Genomic DNA, 25,194 nt, shown 5'->3' with positions numbered 1-25,194 from the left:
TCTTTCTTTTTTTTTTTTTTTTTTTTTTGGTTGTTTTTGTTTTTGTTTTTGTTTTTTTGTCTTTTTAAACCTGCACTTGCAGTAGGTAGAGGTTCCCAGGCTAGGGGTTGAATCAGGCCTGCAGCCATAGCAACACCAGATCTGAGCCGCATCTGCAACCTACACCACAGCTCACAGCAATGCCGGATCCTTAACCCGCTGAGTGAAGCCAAAGATGGAACCTGCATCCTCACGGATACTAGTCAGATTTGTTCCCATTGAGCCACGATGGGAACTCCTATCCTCTATGTTTTTAAAATAAAAATTGCCTTTTTTTTTCCTAATTTTTTCCCCCCATTTTTGGGGCCATACCCATGGCATATGGAGGTTCCCAGGCTAGGGGTAGAATTGGAGCTGCAGCTGCTGGCCTACACCACAGCCATAGTAACACTGGATCCAAACCATGTCTGCAGCCTACACCACAGCCCACAGCACTGCTGGATCCTTAACCCACTGAGCGAGGCCAGGGATTGAACTCGCAACCTCATGGTTCCTAGTCGGATTTGTTTCCACTGTGCCACAATGGGAACTCCAGAAATTGCCTTTTTAATGTATACAACTCAGTTGTTTTTAATGTATATACAAGGTTCTGTGCCTATCACCACTGTCTAACTCCAGAACATTTGTATCGTCCCGCAAAGAGCCCTGGAGTAGCTTTATCTTGACCAGTCACCAGGTTCCATGCTGGACTGTCCTGCTGCACACAGCCCAGCCACCAGGGCCCCACCCACCGGTGCACGGTGTCATTTCTGCTGGTCAGGACCAGAGCCCTCAGTTGCCCTGGTAATTCTTGGCCTGGGCTCAGGCACAGTCCTCCATCCATTCAACTGATGCCTGTTGGACAGCCACTGAGTATTAGGGACAGTCCTGGAAGGACACCTGTGCTGGGACAGGCACAGGCCTTCTTCAGAGCACAGAGGTGAGAGGGATGGGCAGGTCTATCGGCCGTGAGGTGAGGGCCCTGCAGGAGGAGCTGGGACAGGTGGGTTACACTTACACACACACACACCCCGCCCCACTAAGGCACCATCTTGCTCGCTGTCAGTGCCAGGTGAGGAGCAGAAGGAGATGGGTGCTGTGTGGGACGAGACAGCCTCTAAAGGTCCAAGGGCTCTCAAGGCAGTGGGGGCAGCCCGGGAGCCCCTTGCATCTGTGTATGAGTGTCACACAGGTGGCTGAGAACTGAACGCTGCATCTGAAAGTTGAAATGTGCTCCTGGAGCCTCGAGTTGCACCCCGTACGAGGAGGGTAGGCCTGGGGTCGCCTCTGCAGAAGGACCTGTCCTGTGGCCTGGTGGTGGGCTGGGCCATAGCTGGCAAACCCAAGAGTGTGGCCTGGAGGGCACAAGTGACACTGAGGCACGGGCAGTCCGGAAACCCTGAGGTACACACAGCACAGGTGGCGCCCTGTGCCTGAGTCCACTTCTCCGGGGGACCGGAGAGGTGTGGTCTTGGGAGAGCTGACTCCTGGGCCTCAGACTCCAGCTTCCTTCCTCTGCTTGCCCCCGTCCGCCTCCTGTGTGTGTTCTCCTCCCCGTCGTCTGTAGAGCTCTCGGTCTTGGCAGCTCTCACCAGCACATCGGCCTCTGCAGCCCCTCCCCACGCCCTGGAGGCGGCTCTCCATCTCCAGCCACAGCTCGGCATGGAGGTCCTCAGCCCTCATCCTCTCCTTTTCTCCCCCAGGTTATCCTCAAGGATCTGGAGGTGCTGGCAGAAATTGCATCCTCTCCCGCAGGCCAGACAGATGACGCAGGCCCGCCCGATGGCCCTGACCTCCGGGTCGGCCACTCGGAGCTCCAGGTGCCCACACCTGGCAGAGCCAGCCTGCTGAGCACTCCCGGTGAGTCTCCCCCTGATGGTTGCAGCCTCGGGACTCTGGGAGGGGCAGGGCTCAGTCCCATCCTGGACCGCGCTGGCCACTGGGCTGTCCCTGTTGAGCCCTAGGGCTCGGCCAAGGGTGAGGGTCGGTGACCTGCCCTGTCCAGGATGCAGGCAGACTGCGGCCTCCTGGCTCCCACTCCAGCAGCCCTCCGCCCCTGGATGAGTCCCTCCCATCCCTTTTTCCTCATCTCCCTGCCCCTTTCAGGCTTTTGAACCATTGGCTAAATACAAATCCATCCAAGTCAGCTGATCGTCTCTTTCCCTGGGGTGGCATCTCCCCATCAGGAATCAAGGGGCATCCAAGTCTTGGGTGTCACGGGCAGAAGACTAGGCAACAAGTTCCTTCCTTGTCAAGAAGCTAAAAATAACAGGGCAGGCGGCCCAGGCAGGAGAGGGAATAATTCGAACAGGCTGTTTCCGAGCTGTCCTTGAATGTGAAGGTGGCTGTGGTGCTCACCCCTTGGGGTCCTTCCAGATAGCAGGTGGCTCTTCTCGCTGGGTCTCTGTGACTCTCAGGTCCTCCTCCCAGTCAGACGCCACTTCCCTCCAGCGCCAGGATCCTGGAAGATACCCAGGGATGCAAGCTGGAAGGAAAGTACCTAGCGAATCTTGGGCATTTGTCTGGGTGCCTCTCTGTCCCCTGAGCGGCTTTTGACATCCAGATACAAGGTCCTAGAGCTCCTTTGGCGCAGAAGGCAAGGGTCAGATAGATCTGCAGTCCCGCCACGCTTATCCCAGAAGGCATCTTGGTACTCGGCCCTGAGGGTACCTGCTGGGTGGACGTGGAGGTGACCCAAGGACTCCCAGGTCAATCACAGAAGGCCCAGGCATTGAAGATATCTCCCCAATGACACTGGAAGTCAAGCCCCTGCAGTGGAGTGTCACATAGGACACTAGGCTTCAGACCACCGCCACTGTGCATGCTCTGCCTGCAGCTGGTCCCAAGTTTCCAGCTGTTTCTGACCCAAGCAAGGAAGGAGTCAGGGGCTCAAGCGGCAGCCCAGCTTCCTTCTCTTGTTTCGGAGGATGCAGTGCTTCCCTGTGCATGAGCCATTTCCTCTGGACAGTCAGAGGCTGTGGCCAGGAGGCTCCTACACCCTGACCCCCAGACCCCTGCAGAGATTCCTACCCTGTCCCACAGCTCAGGGGTCAACTCTTCATCCTGTGTCCCCAGGTCAGCACTCAGGGGCCAACCTGAGGTCTCCAGATGAGTGGCAAGGATGCCAGAGGCTGAGTGTGGGGGTGGGGACGGATGGGGGGGAGAAGGGCAGCAGCAGAGAGAAGGTTCCCTGCTGGCGGAGGCCAGCCCTTAGCTCTCCCTCCCCAGGAGGCAGCTATGGAGCATCCTCAGAGGGGAAGCTGAGGCAGGACAGCGTCGGGCAGCAGGCACCTCGCTCTCCCGGGACTCTCTGTGATCCCAGCCTCCATCTGTAAGGTGTCCGTTCCTCCCAGACACAGAGAAGTCGATGATTGTGAAATGCTTACTGGGTGGTGCAAAGTTGGGCCAGGTCTGCGCTGGAGGGGGCAGGGTGTAGGCCCTGGGGCTGCAGGGCCTGGCCCAGGGGTTGGGCAGCAGACCCCCGCCCCCACAGGGGCTGACAGGGACTTGGATGGCGAAGAGCCCTGAACCCCATCTCCTAGCCCTGTCGAGACACGTGGGCCGCTGAGGAAGCCGGAGTGGTGAAGACGTGCCCCAGCTCATGAGCATGTCAGACTGTGTCACATCAGGCAGGGATTCACTCTGAGTTCATAGAAAAACAGTCAGCTCTGCCAGATGGGAAGAAATTCCATCCTAGAAAGAGCACCAAGGAAGGGCGGTAATGCTTCCTGCTTCCAGGGTATCCTGTGCTGGGGGCCCCGCGCTCTCGGCCGGAGACCCACGTGTGCGCTGCAGGGAGTGTGGGAACCGCACATGCATGCGGACAGCAGAGCTTTCAGCTGGGTCTGTGGTTTTAAAAGCTCAAGCTCAAGGAGCTCTCAGGTGGCATAGCTTGTTAAAGATCTGGTGTTGTCACTGTCACTGCTGTGGCTCAGATTCGATCCCTGGTGCAGCCAAAAAAAAAAAAAAAGTTCAAGCTCAAGGTAGGTAGGAATAGAAGAGCTTGGAAAGTAAGAGCTGTGCCCATCCCCTCTCCCGCCTCAGCCGCCCTGGGAAGGGCACATGCCAGGCCCTGAGGATGGTGGGGGTGGCTGTGTAGCTCAGAACGCATGCAGGAGGTGCACCCTCATTCCTCCGTGGCTGCTCTTTCTCCCATCGCTTCTCAGGCACGCAAGGGGTTCGTTCTGTCTGTTTCGGTCCAGCCGTGCATGTGAACAGAGGCTGTGAGGCCAGATCCCCTTCCTGTTTGGATTCTGCCTTCCTCCGGCTGTCCAGGGCACAGCCCTGAGAACTTGCAGACCGCAGAGCTGTGTCCCTTTAAGAGAGATCACCCCACCCCCACCCCATAAAGGGACTTTGGGAAGCCAGGGAAGCAAGGAGCCTACAGAGATGAAACCAGTGGCTTTGGTAGGGAACCATATGGCCCCGCCTGTGCATCGGTCTGTAAACTCAGTCGGTGCAGAGGGAAGGCAGCGGTGGGGAAACCGGCCCATCACATGCCCGGGCAGCTGCTGTTTCTCCCAGATGTGCCACCACAGTGTCCCTGGGGCCACAGCAGAGTTGCCCACCGGGAATTTTGCTCTTGCTTGGCCTGGCGTGAACATCTCTCCCTCTAGGTCAGAGCAGAAGGGGCAGAGGCAGTGGTCCTACTTCTCCCATCCACCCCTCTTTGTTCCTGACCTTGGCAGAGCCCTGGGCTGGGGAGAGGGCCACTTCAGGCAGGCAGGAGGGGGCGCTGCCTGCGTGGGCCACCCCAGGGAAGCCCGTGGAGGGACAGCACATTTCCCTCCCTGTCTTCCTAACTTGTGATTTGGTGAAATGACCCCAAAAGGGGTGGGTGGGTCCCCTGTGACTTGGCAACTGTTGTGCCTTCTTTGCTTGACTCCACACAAGGGGACATCTCTGGGGCTCTGCCAGGTTCCAGGGAGAGGGGCTGGTGAGGCCCACAAGGGGGTCTGTCTGTGCCTGAGCAGGAGCTCTGGGATGAGTCCCCGTTGAGATGAGCCTGGACATCCTGCTGCAGGAGAGGGGGGCCTAGGCCATGCCCATCAGCAGTGTGGCAAGCTGGGACCAAAGGTCACCCCAGGACTGATGTTTGCTCCCAAAACCCAGTCTTCCTGGCCTTCCCTTCTGGCCAGGGGCCCATTCCTGGTATAAAGCAGCTCGTGCCAGTGTGTCCTACAGGACTCTCAGGTCCCAGCTCTAAACACACGGGTAACAGCATACACTGCGATTCACGTGTGTTGCTTACAGCCGAGCCTGGTGTGGCCAAGGGCAGAAATGAGGTCTAGGAGAACCCAGAAAGCCATCCCCGGCAGTCTCCCCAGCATCAGCAGTGACGTTGAGTGCTCGTTCAGGACAAGACACTGTTCTCAGCGCATCCCACACGTCAGCTCACGGAACCCTCGGCGAGGGTCAGCCCTCAACCCTCACGACATCCATCTCTGGGGACAGCACTGCCTCAGGGCCGGGGGGATCGTGGCAGGCGGTGGAGGGCCTGCTCTCTCCACGTTCACGCTCACAGGACAGGAGCCCTCGTGAACCCCGCCCTCGCCCAGTGGTGGTGGCGGGGCTGGGGGTCCAAGTGCTTCCTCTGGGTGCGGGGCTGTGGCCCCAGCCTGGCAGTTTGAGGGATATCCCTCGTCTTCATGGTAACTTCAGGACCCCCATTCCGGCTTTAGGCCCCCTCAGCACCTCATTTCCTGCCCTCTGCCGCCTCCCTCCCTGGCCTGCCCTCTACTAACTGCAGCCACACCAGACCGTGTCCAGCCCCCAGAAAGCTGCCCTGGGAGCCCCGAAGGCCCTTCCTCCACACGCCCATCTCAGGCAGCGTAAAAGCACTTGGGCGCCGGGCTCAGAAGGATCTAGGTTCCCAGCCCAGCTCCACCCTGCCTGTCCTGTGACCTTGGGCAAGGGTCCTGCCTCAGTGCCACCTCTCCCTCCTCTATGGGTCAGGTGATGGGCCCCTTGGAGGCTCTATGAGCTTCAGGGGAAGGGGCTGAGGTAAATGCCCCGTGTGTGTAAAATGCTGCTGTGGCTTCCACCCCTCTGATTACGAGAGCTTGCTCGTGCCCCACGTCAGCGCAGACGGCTGCTCTTCTCTGCAGCTTTCCGGGATATCCACGGCCAGGCTCCATTCCTCCCACCCGTCATGCTGTGGCGTTTGCCTGTGACCTCTTCGTCACCTGCAAGTGCAGGTCACAGTAGCCTCAGCGTCACTCAGAGCTCCTTAGAAATGCGGACCCTCAGACCCACCCCAGACTCAGAACTTCCTTTTATCAGGATTGCCATGTGACCTGTTTGCTTCTCAGGTTGAGAAATACCATCCCAGGTCACGGGCCATGCTCATCTCTGAGTCCCTAGCACCAGGCTCCCAGTGAGGGCCAGCACCCCTCTTCCAGAGTTTCTCTCACAGACAGAAGGAGCGGGTACAGGGCCGATCACCCAGTCCCCAACCCCAGGTCCCAGGCTGCCCTAGGACCTCTGCCCAGGCCTTCCCCAGATGGAGAGCCTGGGCCCCCTCCAAGCCAGGCCCCTTCCCGGTCACCCCAGCGCTGCCCTTGGCCCCGGCCCTGCCCCCACAGCAGTGATACAGCCCCTCTCCACTGCCACATCAGCGGGAAGTTCCTCCCAGGCCCTGCCGTGGCCCATTAGCTTATCTCTTGCTCTGAACCAGGCAGCTGGAAAGCCTCCTAGATTGGGGTGACTGCTGGGGCTCCCGGCTTTTCCACAGTAAGGAAAGTAACTGTCTTTTGCATTGGGTTCCGAGGGTGCCGTTGCGGCAATGTCTTAACCACCCTTTTGTCTACACAGCCGTGGGGTTTGGACCCGCTGACTCTGCAGACACCACACCCCTGAGGCCCTGCTTCCTGAGAGGCTGGGGCCACCCTTTCTCCCAGCCCGTTCCTTCTGTGTGGACGCTGCCCCTTCCCTGCCTGTCCCTTGGTTCCATACCAGCCTCTCAGTCCTGCAGCCCCCGCCTCAGAGCGCTTCCCATGCCAGGCACTGCGTTCCGCTCTTATCCCTGCGAGGTTCACAGACAGGAATTGGCCAGAGAAGGTGGCACTTCCTCAGGGCTGCCCTGCCAGCCAGCGACACCACCTGGATCCGAGCCGGGTCCTCTGGCTCCACCCCTGCCCTCTCAGGGCAGCAGCTGCAGATGCCCACCTGAGGGGCTGGCCAGGCCCCCCGCGCCGCCGACCCACCCAGGAGGTAGGCGGGAGGGCCAGCAGCGGAGCAGGGACCCTGCCGAGCCGGGTTTGGGCGGCTAATGTTTTCGCATCTGGTTTTGTTGAACTGTGACTCGCGGTTGTGTATTGAGGCCAGAGCTATTTTTATCCTGACATGTGAGGCTCCTTCGCGTCATAGCCACAAAGCTCAATCCAAAACATCCCCGGGAAGGTTGTTTGTGAGACGTTCTGCAGATTCTCATGTCGCCACATCAGGTTTCACTTAGTAACATCTGCAGAGCTGGCTCCCTGGCCGCCCACCCCACCGGCCTGGGTTTGCACACAGGGTGCTCTCGACAGCATCTGTCTGCCCCTCGGCCAGCCGGCGGTCACGTGCACTTCCTGCCGGAGCCGCTCCTCTAAGCCAGAGACGCAGGCGGGCGGCTCTCGGCCCAGGGACTGGTCCTCAGAGGACCGGGGAGTAGAAATCCTGCTCTCCTCAGCCCCTCAAAAGGCACGTCCCTGAGCCCCATGGCCAGGCTGTCCCCAGCCCTCTCCTCTCCTCCCCACCTCCCCGGCTCCAGCCAGAACAACTCCCACCGTCTCCAGCAGGCCTGGGGGACTGTGCTCTTGAGAATGTCGCCTGAGTAAAAGGCCCTCGGCCCTGTCACCCCAGCAGGTTCTCGCAGCGCAGGCTGGAGGCTGTGCCCTGAATTCGGGCACCAGGCTTCTGCCAGAGCTCTGCCCCATCCTAATGGCCAGCAGCCCCTCGCCCCCACCACCCGCCACACACACACACACACACACACACACACACACACACTCTCACACACACGCACGCACACACACTCACACACTCACACACGCACGCGCACAGCAGAGCTCAGCAGGGTTGGCTTTATCAGCTGCCGAGAAAGGAGGCAGCTGCCCAGCTGAGCTCGTCGGTGGGCAGAAGAGCAAGTGGCGGTGGAGGCGCGGTGAGCCCCTGCCGGGAGGAGCAGGCTGCAGTTGGGCAGAAGCTAGTTGAGTTGAGAGAGGCCTGTCTTGCCGTGTAGTAACAGCCCTGGAGTGAGTTTGTTCTCTCTCCACCCCATCTTCTCCTTCCATGCCGCAGCTCTGCCCCGGCACATCTTACGGGTTCTGCCTCAAGCCAGCCGGGCCTGAAGGGCTGGTTAGTCAGGAAAGTACCTGGTGGGGCCAGTGAGAAACTGAGGCTGGGAGGAACCGGGGAGGCTCTCACCCTGTCCATGGTGAACGCAGGTGCACCCCTTCCTTGCCCAGTCCACCCTGCCGTGAGAGGACTGCCCTGCCCAGACCTGTCCTTTCTTCACAGTTGGGCCCAGACCTCAGCCAGCTTCCCAAGGCACCCTGCCCTGTCCTGCAAAGGCTCCTCCTCTCCAGGGCAGCGGCCCTGACCAGAGTCCATTGCCGAAGTGGGAGCCTGAAGAGCCAGAGGCCTCAGGCAGCTCCCCAGAAGTTCCCATCAGCCCCCACTCAGGATGCACCCGGCCTCCTGCTCTTTGTAATCTTTAACTGAGCCGCGGAAACTTTCCCAGCCACTGGCGCGCTGGGAGGATGGGAGTCACTCACTGTGGCTTCTCCCAGACGTGACTCTGCCTACCTCCCCCCTCCTAAGGGCCTCAGCTCCGGGGCGGGGGGAGGGTGCCATTCGTCCCTGGACAGGGAGAGTCGACTGTGGGGCCCTGTGGCTAAGGGGACCAGGGAAGTGTCCAGGACAACCCCAGGCCTTCATTTCTGCCAGTCTGTCAGCGAAGAGGTGGGCAGATCTCCCTCCCTGAGTGTGGGGGTGGTGGGGGCTCCTCCTCACAGCCTCCCTACCTCTCAGCAGAGCACTGTGAAACTGTCCAGGTCTGAAGCCTCCCCACTCAGGGACATTCCAGACTATGCCCAGCCCTCGGTCATCCTTTTCTAGCTTCGGGGAATGGGAACCATTTGCCTCAGGCACTGCTCTGGGTTTTGGCATCTTTGCCAATGATGGCACCGTTAATTAAGCACAGACTGTGTAGGAGGCCCCAAAATATGTAGTACATTACATATTTTGTCTCACTGAATGGGAGCGCTTATTGCCCCCACTTTACAGATAAGGAAACTGAGGCTTATGGTCAGAGATGGTCAGAGACTTGCCCGGCATTGCACAGCTAGTAAATAGTTCCGTGGAGATCTGATCCAAACCCAGGTCTGATGGACTCCCCAGCTGAGCTCTAAGGCATCATGTTTGATGCTTCCCACTGCCTCTGTAGGATCAGAACCACCCGGCCCCTCTCCCCAGTGCCTGCCAGGACAGCCAGCCTCGGGGGACTGGAGACCGTGGCCCCAGGTGATCAGTCTCTCTCCCTTTGTCCTTTGGAATGCCATGGAACATAAGCCTGGAAGTGGGGTGGGACAGGGGTGCACATACAGAAGCAAGAAGGGGACAGGGACTTAAGGAGCCGTCACAGGCAAACACCCAGCAGACATTTGCAGGGAGCTGGGCTGCCACCCACGCACCTCCAGTGGGGGAAGTGCAGCCTCTGCCTTCCAGCCAGGCCACCACCAGGGCAGCAGAATTCAGACCCTCGAGTGTGGGATGGGGACGAGGGCTGAGAAGCAGCCGGGCTGCCCCAGCAGCTGTATCTGCAGCCCCCTCTTCAGATCATTCCCAGCTGGGCCTGGAGTAACTCGATCTATAAGAACGTGACACTGGATTCTGCAAGCAGCCTCTCTGGGCCAGGGAGCAGAGACTGTTGGCCATTCCAGTGTCACTCGGGACATCCAGGGCCAGGCTCTTCCGGGCAGGGACCCAGAACAACACACTGCAAACAAGAAGTTCACTGAGACCTGCCCCTGAACTGGGCTTCTCACTCAAGGTCCACCCCTGTGCTCCAAGCACAGTTCCCTGGAGCTGTTGAAGAGATTCAGGAAAGAGGACAGCAGTTTGAAGGTGTGGCTCCTGGTGAGAAATCTTTATACAGTGGTTCACAGCCAGGAAAACAAAACAGGAAACACCTTTTCCAGTTCCCAGCCACTTCCCTGTAAGGACCATACATGGACGTAAAGAAGTGTCAATTCAGCAAAATGACACAACTGCTGGAGGAAGGTTTTACGGCTGCTTCCTGGCCACTGGCATGTGATGCCTCTAATGATGTCAGCCCGCAGGGGCCCCTCTGTTAAGGCTCCTTTGTAGCGCTCTGGACGGCTCCACACGTTCCTGTTTTGTACTTTGGACTGATGTTTCTGGGACCTGATACCTCACACGCAGTCTGGGATCCCACACCCTGCCCATCTCATGCACGAGGGTGGCTGGGCTGGGGAGGGAGTTGTGACTCCCACAGGGCTCCTGAGCCAGGGAGGGGTCAGCCCGGAAAGCGATGGCCCCAGATGCTGCCGTCGGCCCCTCTGCTTCCCCCGGTGTCCTCCCTGAGTTCCCATAGAAAGTGTTTTCTCTACAGCTCTTGACAGTGTCGTCTCTCTGTCCTCTGGTCTTTATGGCATCTTCTGCCCTCCTGCCAAGGAAGGTACCACCTCCTCACCTGCAAACCCCAAACCCACCCAAACGCCAGAGCCCAAGGGATGGGCACTGTGGTGGAGCTGCTGAGAGCATGGACTCTGGAGGCCGCCACCCAGGTCTCAGACACCACTGCTCACAGCTCTGTGACTGTGGGTCATCTTCATCCTAATTCAGAGCTTCTCCACGTGCACATTGAGAGCAGCGGAGTTACCGTTGTGGCGCACTGGGATAGGTGGGGCCTCTGGAGCGCTGCGAATAGTAATAGCACATGTTTTCCAGGACAGTTTTGAGGATTAATTTGGATACTATGTGTGACGTGTTTAGACAGGCATTGCACGTCGTAAGTCCTCAGTAAAGGTGGCTGTTGGTTGGCTATTAAGATATCACTTGGGGAGAGGTTGGTCAAGGGGTACAAACTTCCAAGAAGAAGATGAGTAAGTTTGGGGAGCTGATGTACAGTGTGGTCATTATAGTTAACGATCCTGTGGGAGGAGTTCCCATTGTGGCGCAGTGGTTAATGAATCTGACTAGGAACCATGAGGTTGCGGGTTCGGTCTCTGGCCTCACTCAGTCTGTCAAGGATCTGGCGTTGCTGTGAGCTGTGGTGTAGGCTACAGATGTGGCTCGGATCTGGCATTGCTGTGGCTCTGGTGTATGGGGGCAGCTGTAGCTCCACTTTAACCTCTACCCTGGGAACCTCCATATGCATGGGTCTGGCCCTGAAAAGACAAAAGACAAAAAAAAAAACAAAAAACAAAAAACAAACCCAATACTGTAGTATATGCTTGAAAATTGCTAAGAGAATAGATTTTTTTTTTTTTTTTTTTTTTTTTTTTTTTTTTTTGCTTTTTAGGACCACACCCGTAGCATATGGAAGTTCCCAGGCTAGGGGTCGAATCAGAGCTGCCGCTGCCTGCCTACACCACAGCCATAGCAGCACTCATGGCACAGATCCCTAACCCACCGAGTGAGGCCAAGGATCCAAACTGGCATCTCAAAGGATACTAGTCAGATTTGTTTCTACTGCACTGCAAGCGCCATAATGGGAACTCCAGAGAGTGGATCTTTTTTTTTTTTTTTTTTTTTTTTTTTGCTTTGCTTTGCTTTTTAAGACCTTACCCGCAATGCATGGAGGTTCCCAGGCTAGGGGTCAAATCAGAATCAGAGCTACAACTGCTGGCCACAGTTTGACCCCTAGCCTGGGAACTTCCATATGCTGCAGGTGCAGCCCTAAAAAAAGGAAAGGAAAAAAAAAAGACAAATAATAGCAAATGCTGTGAGAATGTGGAGAAGCGGGAACACTTACCCATGGCTGGTAGGAATATAAAATGGTGCAACCACTGTGGAAAACAGTCTGTGGTTTCTAAAGAGTTAAACACAGAGGCACCGTATGATCTAGAAATTCCAATCCTGTGTATATAACCAAGACAATGAAAACATGTTCACACAAACGCTTATACATGCATGTTCATCACAGCATTATTTATTCCTTTTTTTTTTTTTTTTTTTTTTTTTTTTTTTTGTCTTCCTGCCTTTTCTAGGGCCGCTCCCACACCATATGGAGGTTCCCAGGCTAGGGGTCTAATTGGAGCCGCTGCCCTGGCCCACGCCAGAGCCAGAGCAACGTGGGATCCCAGCCGCATCTGTGACCTACACCACAGCTTAACCCACTGAGCAAGGCCAGGGATCGAACCCGAAACCTCATGGTTCCTAGTCGGATTCGTTAACCACTGCGCCACGACGGAAACTCCACAGCATTATTTTTAATGGCCAAAAAGTGGAAAACAGTCAAGTGTCCACCAACTGATGAATGGATTAGCTGTGTTATATCCAAACAATGGAATGTCATTCTGCCATACAAATGGATATAGGACTGGAGTTCCCATCATGGCTCAGCGGAAGCAGATCTGACTAGCATCCATGAGGATGCAGGTTCGATCCCTGGGCTCGCTTAGTGAGTTAAGGATCTGGCGTTGCCATGAGCTGTGGTGCAGGTCAGTGGCTACAGCTCCGATTTGACCCCTAGCCCAGGAACCTCCTTATGCTTCGGATGTGGCCCTAAAAAAACAAACAAAAAAAATGCATACAGGACTGGTAAATACTACAACGTGGATGAACCTTGAAAATACTATGCTGAGTGAAAGACAGATACTGTGTGACTCCATTTATATGAAATGTCCAGAATAAGCGAATTCATACAGACAATAAATTAATGGTTGCCGAAGGCGGCAGAGGAGAGAATATGCGATGACAGCTCATGGGTACAGGGTTTCTTTCCCTTCAAGGTGATGAAAATGTTCTGGGATCAGTGGTGATGGATGCACAACTTTGTGATTATACCGACAGCCCCCAACTTACACACTTTTAAAGGGTGAGCTTCATGGTATATGAATTATATCTCAATTAAGCTGTTGAAAAAAAAAATCAGATGCCCTTTTCCTGCCTCAGGCAGATGGATTCCTGCCATCACTAACACCCCTTTCCAGCAGTGCTGTTGTGTTAGAAAGGAAACACCAGGCAAACCCGGGGGCCGTGTGGACACACTCCATCCGGGTCACCCAGGCCTTCTGTCAGCGCTGCCCTCATCCCCTCTGTGCTGAGTGCCTGACACAGGGGACCCTGTTCGAGGCTGGGCTGGGTGTGGCCTTCAGTGCCCTTTCAGCCGGGTCGCATATCAGAGGGAAACCTTGAATGTGCTTCTGGCTGTAAAGGAAGCTCGAGGCTTTGAAAGTCCTGAGAGCACCACTCAAACACATCATCCTGGCCTAAAGGTAAAGAAGAAAGTCCGATTTCAAAACATCGGGTGCGGATGAAAACACTTGGGAACATTTTGTCGCCGTGCGCAGGCTTCAGCCTGGTGGCTGTGTGCATGATTGACTCCTTCAGCGTCCCCAGCAGGTGGCCGGGGAAAGGGGTGTGGCTTCATCTGGGGGGGGAGATATTGGCTTTATTGACCATTGAGGTTATGTGCCTGCCTTACCTTTTTCTGCTCTTTGACTTGCCATTTGTTCGTACCCAGCCAAAGCAAAGCCCAAGTGTATTTCAGCTGTTGGGAGAATAAGTAAAAATGTGTTTGGTTGTTTTTGCAAACATTCCTGGTACCCAGCTTCGGGTCTCACACGTAGGGGGTGTTCACTAAGTGAGGGGGCTGGGCTGGAGGGGGTGGACAGGGAAAGGGTGCTTTTGCAGTCAGCAGAGTGGTACTGTCGTGTGTCTCGTTTGGCCCTCGCTTTGGGGCTGTCATCATGGCCCTCAATGGGAGGTGTTCCCTCATCTGGACCCTCTTGGCATTGAATGTTGCTTACATTCTGTGGACACAGAATAAAGCCCGGCTCTGTCCCTTTCTCTACAGGTGCCAAAGGCCTGGAATGTTCTCCTTCCACTCCCACCATGAACTCCTACTTTTACAAGTTCATGATCAACCTTCTCAAGAGGTTCAGCAGTGAACGGAAGCTTCTGGAGGTCAGAGGCGCCTTCATCATCAGGTCAGCCTCCCGTGCCTCCTCTCCTCTTCTCCCGCAGCCTTTTCATTCTCACCCGGGGAGGGTGGTCTGAGCAGCCATTTCTCTTCCGCTCCATCCTCCTCCTTCTCCTGATCTCTGAGCTCTTTCAAGAAACAAAGACGTTTCCCCCTTTCTCGCCAAGTTGCTGCTGCTGCTGACAGGGCAGGTCAATGTCACCATTTTTCGAACCAATGAGTTGGGTTTTCACTTGCTGAGACAGTTTTCCTTGAGGGCCTCTCATTAAACACCCCTGTGGGAATCTTCAGGGAAGAAAGTAGGTGAGCCAGACGCAACATGAACCAGGCTGTGCTGGGCGCCCAGTCGCCAGCACGGTGCTTGGCCACGGCTGGTGGCAGCCGTGGCCCTGGCTGAGCCAGGTTCTTGGCACTGCATGAGCCCAGCCTGGACAGTCCCAGGGTACCAGCCCCAGGCGCTGGAGCCCTCCAGAACTGTCATCACCAGCAGCTTGGCCGGGTCTGGTCCTTTGCCTCTTGCTTGGCTCCAAAAAGCAGAATCACCAGAAGAGTGACCTTCAAGCCAAAAAAATCTAGAGGGGGCACAGATTCAGGCTCCCCCAACAAAGCCAGGCAGAGGGGTTCCCCCAGAATCGTCCGAGTGGCCCGATGTACTCTGCAGCACTGGTTCTCCACCCTGACTGTGAGTTAGGCAACGAAGGAGGCTTGAAAAAAAGGTGGTGGCTGAGCTCCACCCTGAGCAGTGAAGTCAGAACCTCTAGGGTGATAGAGGTTAGTGAAACCATCCAGGGTGCTCAGGGAGCAGACAAGACTAATGTGGTCCTAGGAGTCAGGGGGGCTCCTGATGCCGTCCAGGAGCAGGCGACATGAAGGATTCCAGGCACAGGGTCCAGCCTGTACAGGGGCTTCCAGGCAGGGAGGAGCTGGGAGAGTTCATTTTGCTGTAAACCAGAAGGCGGGATGTTGGGGCTCAGCCTTGTATGCCACACTAAAGATTGGGGCCTGACCAGCCATTCCTGGGACGCCACTGAACGGGCTTGAGCAGGGGAGTGGTGTGAGCAGATCGCTGTTTTTAAAGATTACTGTGCTGCGGGGAGAAAATGAGTAGCTGTGTGGGAGACCACTTGGGAGGCTGTTGTCCAAGGTAGCAGCTTGGTAGGGGGACGGGAAGAAGCAGTTCCATTCAAGAATTAGTAAGAAGTGTGTTGACGGGCGATGGATTGCACGAGGGGGTGAGAGGAGAGGGAGGTGGGCGTGTCAGCCAGGACTCTGAGTGAGCAGCAGGGTGGCCTTGCGATGGGAGCCTTGGGAAGAGGAGCAGGGAGGGAGGGGGTCCCTTGTTTGACTTAAGTAGCTTTGAGGACATCAGAGGAGAGGTGTTGACAAGTTCCCATCGTGGCTCAGTGGTTAACGAATCCGACTAGGAATCATGAGGTTGCAGGTTTGATCCCTGGCCTCACTCAGTGGGTTAAGGGATCTGGTGTTGCTGTGAGCTGTGGTGCAGGTCGCAGATGCGGCTCAGATCCCGCATTGCTGTGGCTGTGGTGTAGGCTGGCGACAACAACTCCGATTAGACCCCTAGCCTGGGAACCCCCGCATGCTGCGGGTGTGGCCCTCAAAAGACAGAAGAAAAAAAAAAGGAAAGTTGTTGAAGAAGCAGGTTGCTGTGTCTGCCTCTCAAAAGAAGGATCTAGGCCCAAAGATAGAAATCTGAAGACGGATGACAGTCATTCATTCATTCACTCATCAGTCCATTCATTCAACGCATGCTGACTGTGCAAGATTCTGTGCTAGATAGTTCTGCCTTGTAGACTTTGATTCCTTGAGCGTAAGAACACTCGGTGGGAAGAGGTGTGGGAAGGGGCCTGGGGCTGGGCCCTTGAGCTCCAGTGTGTAATGGTTGGTGAAAGAGGGAGAAGCTGGGCTCGGAGGCTGAGAAGGCCAAGAGGTAGAAAGAGCTGGAGGAAAGAGGGGGCAGCAGGAGGCCGGGAGGGGAGAGGAGGCCTGAAGAGGGTCCCCTGGGGGGCGTGGAGGAGACTACTGAGCACGGGGTGAGCTGAAGGGATGAGAGACAAAGCAGTGGAGGGCTTGCCTGCAGGGGCCAGGCTAGGGGAGCCACAGCGCCCCAGCTCCAGGCAGAGGGGGGTGAGGTCAAAGGGTCAAGTCTCAGGATGGGGCAGGCCTGCCTGGCCAGAAGGGCAAAGAGCAGGGCTACAGAGCCCGTGCCCATCAGCAGGAAGGGGCTTCCACATTCCAGACCACCAAGTGGTGTCCACTGATGATGGGCAGGTACCACCAGCCTCTGCTTTTCTGAGCTCTCAGAGAGCAGGGCTCCTCGGCCTCAGCCCCCATGGCATTTGGGGCTGGATAATTCTTGGTGGGGAGGGGGCTGTCCTGTGCGCCGCTGGAAGTTGAGCAGCATCCCTGAGCTCATCCCTCTAGGTACCAGTAGCACCCCACCCACCCAGCGGGGACAGTGCCAAAGGTCCCCTGGGGAGCAGACTCATCCCAAATGACAACCACAGTTGCCAAGGGACCGAAATGGGCTCTTATCCTCACCGGCCAAAACAGGAAGGTTTGCACATTTTTTCTTCACATCTCGTTGGACGATCGGGGATTGAAGTAGAGATTAGATGTGGTGCAGGAGACCCCCCACCAGGAAAATGACGGACTCTTCCCACACAAGCGACAGTTAGCTTCGTGTGGTTTTCCAAATTGCAGAAGTGTCAGCTCTTTGATGAGCCTCGTTGCCCAGAAGACTTTCAGGGAACCAGGGGAGAGAGAGGCCTTTGAAAAAGGAGTTTGTCGCTAGTTTCCTCTCCGGAGAGCTGGGCTGTAATGGGTTTTTCCATCCTCCAGCAGTCTCGCGGGCCCCATCAGGGGCTTGCGGAGAGGGAGCTGGGGGAGTCAGCAGCATCCTGGGCAGAAGTGCCGGCAGCGTGGGCGCGCGCAGGTGTGAGTGTGCGGCGGGGTTGGGGGCGGGGGTCCCCCACTCGCTCGGGCCCAGGCTCCGCAAAGCTGGTGGCCCTACTGCCGCCATGTTCCCATTTACAGCCTCGAGGGCGGTGAGGCTTCACTTGCTCGGCAGAGTCTCCCCAGCATCCTGGGCTGATGGGAATCTTCATTTTGCAGGAAGGAGGTGAGAGGAGGCCACGTGCCTGCCTGGCTTGGCTGGAGCTGGTCTGCAGACCCTTGCACGCTGCTAATTCTGCAGCCGCCCCTCTGCCCCTTCCGTGATAGAGGGCCAAGCCAGGTGCCTTGAGGACCCAGGATGACCTGGCTCCCAGCTTCTCAGGGTCCCCCCTCCACATCCTGCTGGGGCCCAGTATATCCAGCATGGCAGTTGCTCTCTGTTCAGGAGCTCATGCCCCTAGTGGACCACACTGGGCCTCAGTGGGCATCACGCCTGGCCCCCAGGGCCTCGCTCCTGCCCTGCACAGCCACAGAGGTCTCCTCACCCTGGGCACTAGCACAAAGGACCCTGTGGGCTAGACGGAAGGGACCTGTGACTGGGTCCCTCACATAGGTTGTCCCTCCTAGTCCTTTGCTTCATTGGTCCAGCCTGCCATCCCCCGCGAAGCAGCACAGGCACCTGTCATTTCTAGTTACAGCTCCCGGTCATGCCGGCTCTGTGGGGCCACTGCCTGCTAAGCCCATGCTCCAGGCCGCCCATTCTGGTCTCTCAGGGCGTGCATAGCACAGCGGGAGACACAGAGGAGACCTTGAAGGGGGGTGCCTTCCTCCTTCCCATGGTCAGACAGGGATCGAGGCCCCTCAGGAGAGGTTTGCTGGGGCTCAGCCCTGGGAATGTCAGCCTGCCCTCCTGCCTCTCGTTTCATGTCCGTATTTTCCGCTGATGGCTTTAAAGAGAAGCATGATAGGAGTTCCCATTGTGGCGCAGTGGTTAACAAATCCGACTAGGAACCATAAGGTTGCAGGTTCAATCCCTGGCCTCACTCAGTGGATTAAGGATCCGGTGTTGCCTTGGGCTGTGGTGTAATTTGCAGATGCGGCTCGGATTCCGTGTTGCTGTGGCTCTCGCGGGGGCCGGCGGTTACAGCTCTGATTAGACCCTTAGCCTGGGAACCTCCATATGCCACGGGAGTGGCCCTAGAAAAGGCAAAAAGACAAAAAAAAGAGAGAGAGAGAGAGAAGCATAATAGTGCTCCACGCAGACTGCTGAGATGAGGCTGCAGGCTTGATAAGAAGCACAGTAAATGATTCTTAACCCCCTTTTCAGGTGTTAAGCCAACTGTGTCGCTCCTCTCAACCCCAAGATGGAGCACTGCGAAAGAAAGTGGGGGGATTCTTCCGGCAAACAAGCGAAAAACCATCTTTTTTCTGTAGTCGCGTGTTTAGCTCAGGGTCCAGGAACAGCTACTCTCTATAGAAGGACAAAGACATCCAGAGTGTTTGAGGACAAACATCTGGTGGGGGACTTGGCCTCGAGGAAGCTGCCTGACTTTCCTCAGGCCCAAACTCAGCTGACCCAGCCTGCACCTCCATGGTGGGTGGCAGTAAGGCTCCGAACTCCAGCCAGGCCCCTGGGCCGGTTGGTCATCCTCTCCATGTCCACATGACCCTGTTATCTGGTGGCTGTAACAGTTAAGAGGTGTGTTGAGTTGGGGGACGCTGTGACTCCAAAACCTCATCTCAGCCAGGCTTGCTGTGATCCCGTCCCGGCCCAGGCCCTTCTCCAGGCTGTGGGGACGGGGGCCAGGGCCACGTACGGAGGGAAGAGGGGGGCACCCCAGCCTTGCCCACACCCACGGCCCCTCCCCAGAGATGCCCTGGCCCTGGGGAGCCAGATTGGGAGGGGAGCTTCTCTAGTCTAACAGCCTTGGGTTCGAGTCCCAGTTCCTCCAGTTTTTAACTCCGTGTCCTGTTTCCCAGCCTGTTTTGCTTTGACTGTGAAACAGGGATGATGGTGTCTGCCCATTTCGCGGAGAGGCTTACATAAGACGGCGTTCCGGCTCTCAGCACAGCTTGGTCAAGGAGAGCTGCTGTTCCGCCTCACGGTTCACGGTGGTCTGTGGGGAGGGACGGCCAGATCCAGGAGAGGGGAAAGAATTGAACCTTCCGGGTCGAGAGCTGGCTGCCACCCCGGCACCCACCGGCGGCCCCGGCCCCGTTAAAACAACTCGGCCCGAGTGGGTGTCCGTGTACATTTCCCTCCTCCCCCCGCCCCCCCGCCCGCCCCGCCGCCGTTGCGGGCAGAACAAGCACAGGGCTTGTTTTCCCACGAACTGTTCCACTGTGCTCCGTAGAAAAGGAGAGGAGGGAGAAAACGCAGCCCCTTTGATAAACTGCGATATGAACTCCAGCGTAACCCGACAGCTGGGCTCTTTACAAGGCCTGCTTCTGTGCTGGGAAGGGAGCGGGGCCGGGGACGCTCCCTGGCAGCCAGCGAGGCCCTCTGGTCCTTTGGCTGAATCAGCTGTGCCTCCCCGCCTCCTCCCTGCAGAGAGGCCTTGCAGAGAAAGCCTGCTTCTCAACCAGTGACTGTGCCGTGAACGCGAGGGCTGCACCCCGACCAGCCCAGTCCGTGGTGGTGCGGTCCCCAGCACCGTCCCCAAAGGGAAGACCCTCGTGTTGGGGGGGGGGCAATCGGGAGAGAGGTCAGGAGGCCTCTTCCAGGAGACCCAACCCAGAGCAGCCCCAGGATAAGGCTTCTGGTTCATTCCGGTTCATTCTGGTCCTCCTCTCGCCTCTGCCACAGGCCTGGCAGCCTGTCCAGTTCAGCCCAGAGCGCCTCCCGTGTACCCCTGCCCATGCGGCCGCCCCTCCTCCAGAGCCCCGCGTTTGCATAAGAGCCCTGTGTTGAGGGGCTGGCCGAGTGGGGAATGGGTTAGCCGCTGAGCTGGGTGCTGAGCAGAGGAGCCCGGGCCTAGGAAGCCACTGGAAACTGGACTTGTTTTTAATTGCAGGGCGGTGGGGATGAGGGGGGTGCGCGGTGGCTCGAAAGAAGCCCTCTTTCATGCCGTAATTGGGAAATTCCACTTTGCTGTCCTTGTGCGTCCCTCCGCGGGGGCCAGATGACCGCTGTGGCCGGGGCAGCCCACACCGCCATCCCCCCGGACCCCAGCGCCCCTCCTCGCTCTCTCTATCCTCCCAGCCTCCCGTTCGTTTGGCATCGGGTGCGGCCCCTTTTCCCGTTTCTTTCTGCGTGCCACCTTACCTGCCAGGGGGCAGTGGCCGGGTCCCCCAGAGCCCATTGTGCTGATTCTAATGAAAGATGAACCGAGTAAAGGGCAAGGCCCAGATCCTGTTCACGTGGTCTTTTAGAAACGCAGCTTTGCCTGCAGGGAGAGCTTCTGAGAGGCCCCGCTCGGCTCTCTTCCTCTTACCCCCTTAATGGATTGCGTTCCTTTGCTCAGAATAAAAACAAATTGCTGCGACACACACACACACACACACACACACACACACATGCCAGCCCAAATCTGTCTCCTGAAACAGCCCTGACCCAACCCCTCCCCCCCCCCCGCCCCAGAATGCAGGCGGATGGGGCCTTTCCCTAGCTGTAGCTGAGAAGAAGGGGACAGGACTGGAGGCTGGAGGGTTTCTTCGAGGAATTTCTTATTCCCTCTCGGAAGAAACTTCTTTCCTGTCGTCTTTAAGTTGGGCTGCCCAGCTCCCTGTGTGGATCTTCTGGAGCCTTCCCCAGTCATTCTCCCCTGGCGGTCAGGCCCCAGTGCTTTTGCTGAAATGCAGGACAGCAAAGGGAGTGCATGGCAGAAACCGCTTTGCACAACCAGCTCTGATTTGGCACTGATCTCCTCACTGGGGACAGTGCGGCGGGCGTGTGAATGCAGGGCGGCACGATCTGACATGCCAGAGAAGATGCATGCGAGAAAGCCCTGCCCTCAAAGGTAAAAAGCGGGGCAAAATTCAGACAGCCCTGAGAGCCCGCCCAGCCCAGCCCATTTCCATCGTCATCTGATCCGTGGCCAAGTGCCAGCATCCCAGCACCTCACAGAACCATCTGTGACCCAGGGGTGGCAGGGAGGCCTGGGGGCAGGCCAGTGGCTTTGCTCTGCCTCCTGCAGGTCGTCCCCCACACTGCCCCTGTGGAGCCCTCTGTCACACACACTGGCGCTGTCTGTAAGAAGTGATGTATTTTCTTCTGCAGTATGGAAACCACATGTGATGGGCCTTGCCAGGCCAGGCTGGGATTAATTAGATGCAGCCAGGGGTGTGGGGTGAGGAGAGGAAGTATTGGTTAGAGGGAGCCCTGTGCAGCCTGCTCTGGAAGTCTGGGGAACTTTAGAGGGAATGTCCCATGTTTCAGGGGTCCTCTTGAATCCCGTGGGGGCAGGGGGGTGCACTGTGCTGATGGAAGCAAGGACTGGAAGGAGGCCGGGGATCCTCTCACTTTGAGTAGGGCTTGTGGGAGGTTAGAGGTCACAGGGGAACTGGCGGGGGAGACCATGTGACCCACAGAGCCAGCCCTTTGCCCCCGCATCCGGGAGCACCTGTGGGAGGGTTGTGGGTTGAGCACCTGAAGAATCATCCCATGCCCATCGCACAGGATGCCTTAAAAAGCCTCTAAAGACTCATCACATGAGTGGTGGCACCTGCTGAGCCCTTTCCAGCCCCCAAGGAAAAGCACTTTCTTTGGAGTCTACACACCTGAGCGTTAGCTCCCCGGCACATGGCTCAGGCAGCCGACAGGGGTTGAAGGTCAAGGACTGTTGTCAGGAGCCGAGAACTTGACAGTGAATTTCTGTCTGAAGCTTGAGAGGTTATGGAGCCTGCAGCTGTCTCTGGATCTGTTTATGCATTACCTAAGGACACCAGGAAACTAGCCAAGTTTTGACCTTGGTTAGTCAGACGGCTCAGTTAATGAGCAAGTAGCCGATGGGTATCACAACATAGCAACTTAAAATATCACTTGCATCCTCCTGCCTCCTTAGAGTAGAGCTTCATCTGAGCCTGGAGAGACAAATGGGTGCCCTTAGCTTAAAAGTGTTTTTTCAGCTCCTTAGAACAGCTGTTACAGACTGTGTGTCCTGTTCGTCCGTTGCAGGACGCCGTTCTCTTCTTTCATCCTTTTCCCCTTGGGTTTCCTCAGGCCGCCCCGGGAAGGTCCCTGGCTGGTCTTCTCTTTTCTCCCCACGGGTGGATCCTCTGAGCAGGTAGCCACCAGGATCACCCCCACACCTGCCCCGTCTTCAGGAACCTGCACAGAAGGGTTTCTGTCACGTGTAGCTTGGGAAAGACTGCAGACCCCGCAGGCTGCCTCTTCCACGTGGAAGGAGAGCCCCCAACTCTGAGCTCGTGTGATGGTTGTGCCCTGGCCTGGGGGAACCTGGGCGTGGAATTTGGCCTCAGACAGCAAGCACAAGCCCATGTGAAGTACGGTCCAAGAGGAATGGTGCTTTGTAACCCAGGCTGCAAGGGCCCACCCAAGAGCTCTTGGGATCTGAAGTGGATAATGGAGCTTTCTCTGCAAGTTTGCAGCCTCAGCTCTCAGGGGAGCATGGGCTTCGGGTCTGTCACTGTCACCCTGGTATCTTTCAGTGTCCTTATGGCACCAGAGCATTTGCCCGCAGCTCCCTAGCCCCGAGTCTTGGGACAGCTCCATGGGGGGTGCCATGTTCCACCCAGAGATCCCAGAGCCAAGGATCTTGCTTGTCCTCCAGACTGAGGTTGGGGGGGCATTTGGGAAAACTCCCCCCAATTTCCAGTCTGGACTTGCTCCCCACCCCCACCCCGTTGGAAAGCAGCTGTGCCGTCTCGTGGCATCTCCCTTCCTTCCAGGATCATTAACCCATAGAGAATCCCCACCAAGATCTGTCCTGATGTGCCCTCCTCGTCGTCCTCTCCCGGGGCTGTCATCCTGCTGGCTGCCACCTCTCAGAGGTGAAACACTGAATAAGTCTGCGGGCCCTTCTCTGTCTTCCTTCCGGCCCCGGGGCCCACCAGGCTTCTGCCTGCTGTTATCCTGGCCTATTTCCGGTCTCTAGATGACATAATCTCATTGGAACTGCCTGGCACTTAGACAGTGAATGTCTTTCTGGGTCTAAATCTCCGCTTTGACTCTTGCTTGAGAGGACATGTTTCCCCCCACCACCACCAGATCATTTGCTTTTCCTTCTGGCTCATCCCAGTTGCTCCCATCTCCCACCTCGGCCTCTCTCTGTTTCTGAAGCTGGGCTGAGATGGATTTCAGGGGCACGTCCGAGCCCCCTCTCATGTTTCTCTAGTCCTCTGTCGAGCCTTCTGTGCTGTTTTGAGCCTTGCCTCTCACTCTTTCCTTTTGGAAGCTGCTTCCCCCAGTGCACAGTTTTGCGTCTCTTTCTCCACTTCCACTGGCCACACCCCTGGCCCTAGTTGCAGTCACGCGCCCCATTCCAGCTCTCACCCGTGACCAGCTTCCCGAATGTGGGGCCATCTGAGTCTCCTTGTTTTGCCCCCACAGAGCTGCTTCTTTAGCCTGATGATGGCAGTTGTGTCTCCACCCTCAGCCTTGTCATCAGTAAACGTGTGGCCTCCTGTGTCCCCAGAAGTTCGACTTGTTTTCTGCGTGATTTTGCCATCTCTCCAGAAAAGCCCTCTCTCTCTCTCTCTCTGTTTTTTTTTTTTGTCTTTTCTAGGGCCACTCCCACAGCATATGGAGGGTCCCAGCTAGGGGTTGAATCCGAGCTGTAGCCACTGGCTGACGCCAGAGCCACAGCAACACGGGATCCGAGCCGCATCTGCAACCTACACCACAGCTCATGGCAACGCCGGATCCTTAACCCACTGAGCAAGGCCAGGGATCGAACCCACAACCTCATGGTTCCTAGTCGGATTCGTTAACCACTGAGCCACGATGGGAACTCCGCCCTCTCTCTGAACCACATAAGTTTAACACTTTTTCCTTCAGATGCATCTTTTCCTTCTCATGATCAGGACAACGTGGCAGTCTTTCCTCCCTCTATGCCTTGGTGCCCACCCAGAGTTTTATTAATATAAATTCTTCACTTAACAGCAACACGCTGTATGAAAGTACACAAGCCAGAGTTCCCATCGTGGCTCAGTGGTTAACGAATCCAACTAGGAACCATGAGGTTCGATCCCTGGCCTTGCTCAGTGGGTTAAGGATCCAGCATTGCCGTGAGCTGTGGTGTAGGTTGCAGACACAGCTCGGATCTTGTGTTGCTGTGGCTCTGGCGCAGGCCGCTGGCTACAGCTCGGATTCAACCCCTAGCCTGGGAACCTCCACATGCCACGGGGGTGGCCCTAGAAATGGCAAAAAGACAAAAAAAAAGGAAAAAAAAGAAAGACAGTACACAAGTCATAAGTATAATACAGCTCAGGTCGTCTTCGCTAATCACCTACATCCAGGTAACGAGCACTCAGATCAGGAAGTACAGCGTTTCCAGCACCCGAAGGGCCCTTTCGTGTCTCCTCCCAATTACTACCCATGCCCTCCTCTCCGAAGTAGCCACTGGCCTGACCTCTCACGTTCTGCATTCGTTTTCCTGGTCTTTAGTTTTCGGCTTCGGTGGGGGATAGGGGGGTGTCACCTGGTGTTTTGAACTTTATATAAACGGCATCATACAGTGTGTGTGCTTTTTGCAAACTGTCAGCTTTCTTTTGGCCGTCCTCGTCTTTGCGAGATGGCCCTGTGTTCAGTGTGGCAGCAGTTTCCGCATTTCTGCGGAGTGCCCACCGTGGGCGCCGTCGCGCCTTTACCCACTCTGCTGCCCCGAATAGTGCTGTTGTGAGCGTCCCTTCACATCTGGTGAATGTATGTGTGCCTTTCTCTGAGATCGAACCCAGGAATTGCTGGATCGGGGACCATACGTGTGTTTAGCTGCAGGAGGCGCTGTGTGAGCCGCGCCAGCTTCCACTCCTGCACGCGCGTGCAGCCCGTGAGCGGGCCCGTTGCTCACATCCTCGGTGACACTTGGTATCAGCGGTCTCGGCTTTTAGCCGTTCTGGGAGCTACGTGGTGGCATCGGCATGTGCTTCTTATTTGCATGTCCCTGAAGACAAAGAGAGTAAAAGAACTGCTCGTGACGCTTTGGCTT

The 25,194-nt window shown here is 56.7% G+C and overlaps 1 protein-coding gene and 2 long non-coding RNA genes across 4 annotated transcripts in view; 1 reads left to right on the top strand and 2 right to left on the bottom strand.

The window, feature by feature from the left end:
* VAC14 (Vac14, PIKFYVE complex component) overlaps nt 1-25,194 on the top strand; it is a 107,447-nt gene that overhangs the window by 55,371 nt on the left and 26,882 nt on the right. The window contains exons 13-14 of the mRNA XM_021093808.1: nt 1,722-1,878; nt 14,048-14,180. Coding sequence (XP_020949467.1) covers nt 1,722-1,878; nt 14,048-14,180 — 290 coding nt within the window. The remainder of the gene's footprint in view (nt 1-1,721; nt 1,879-14,047; nt 14,181-25,194) is intronic.
* LOC110260918 lies at nt 31-11,249 on the bottom strand. Of its 2 annotated transcripts, none has more exons than XR_002344516.1 (2): nt 6,973-11,249; nt 31-3,962 (listed from the first exon to the last, which is right to left on the bottom strand). It is a non-coding gene; the product is annotated as an uncharacterized LOC110260918 (long non-coding RNA). The 2 variants fall into 2 exon arrangements; XR_002344517.1 differs by having other exon boundaries at nt 2,172-3,711.
* LOC102163731 lies at nt 18,509-23,767 on the bottom strand. The gene is made up of 2 exons (XR_303725.3): nt 20,352-23,767; nt 18,509-19,203 (listed from the first exon to the last, which is right to left on the bottom strand). It is a non-coding gene; the product is annotated as an uncharacterized LOC102163731 (long non-coding RNA).

The sequence above is a fragment of the Sus scrofa genome, chromosome 6, assembly GCF_000003025.6.
Source record: "Sus scrofa isolate TJ Tabasco breed Duroc chromosome 6, Sscrofa11.1, whole genome shotgun sequence".
Lineage (NCBI taxonomy): Eukaryota > Metazoa > Chordata > Mammalia > Artiodactyla > Suidae > Sus > Sus scrofa.
The sequence above is the reverse complement of the archived record's forward strand: the minus strand, read 5'-3'. Positions and strand labels throughout refer to the sequence as shown.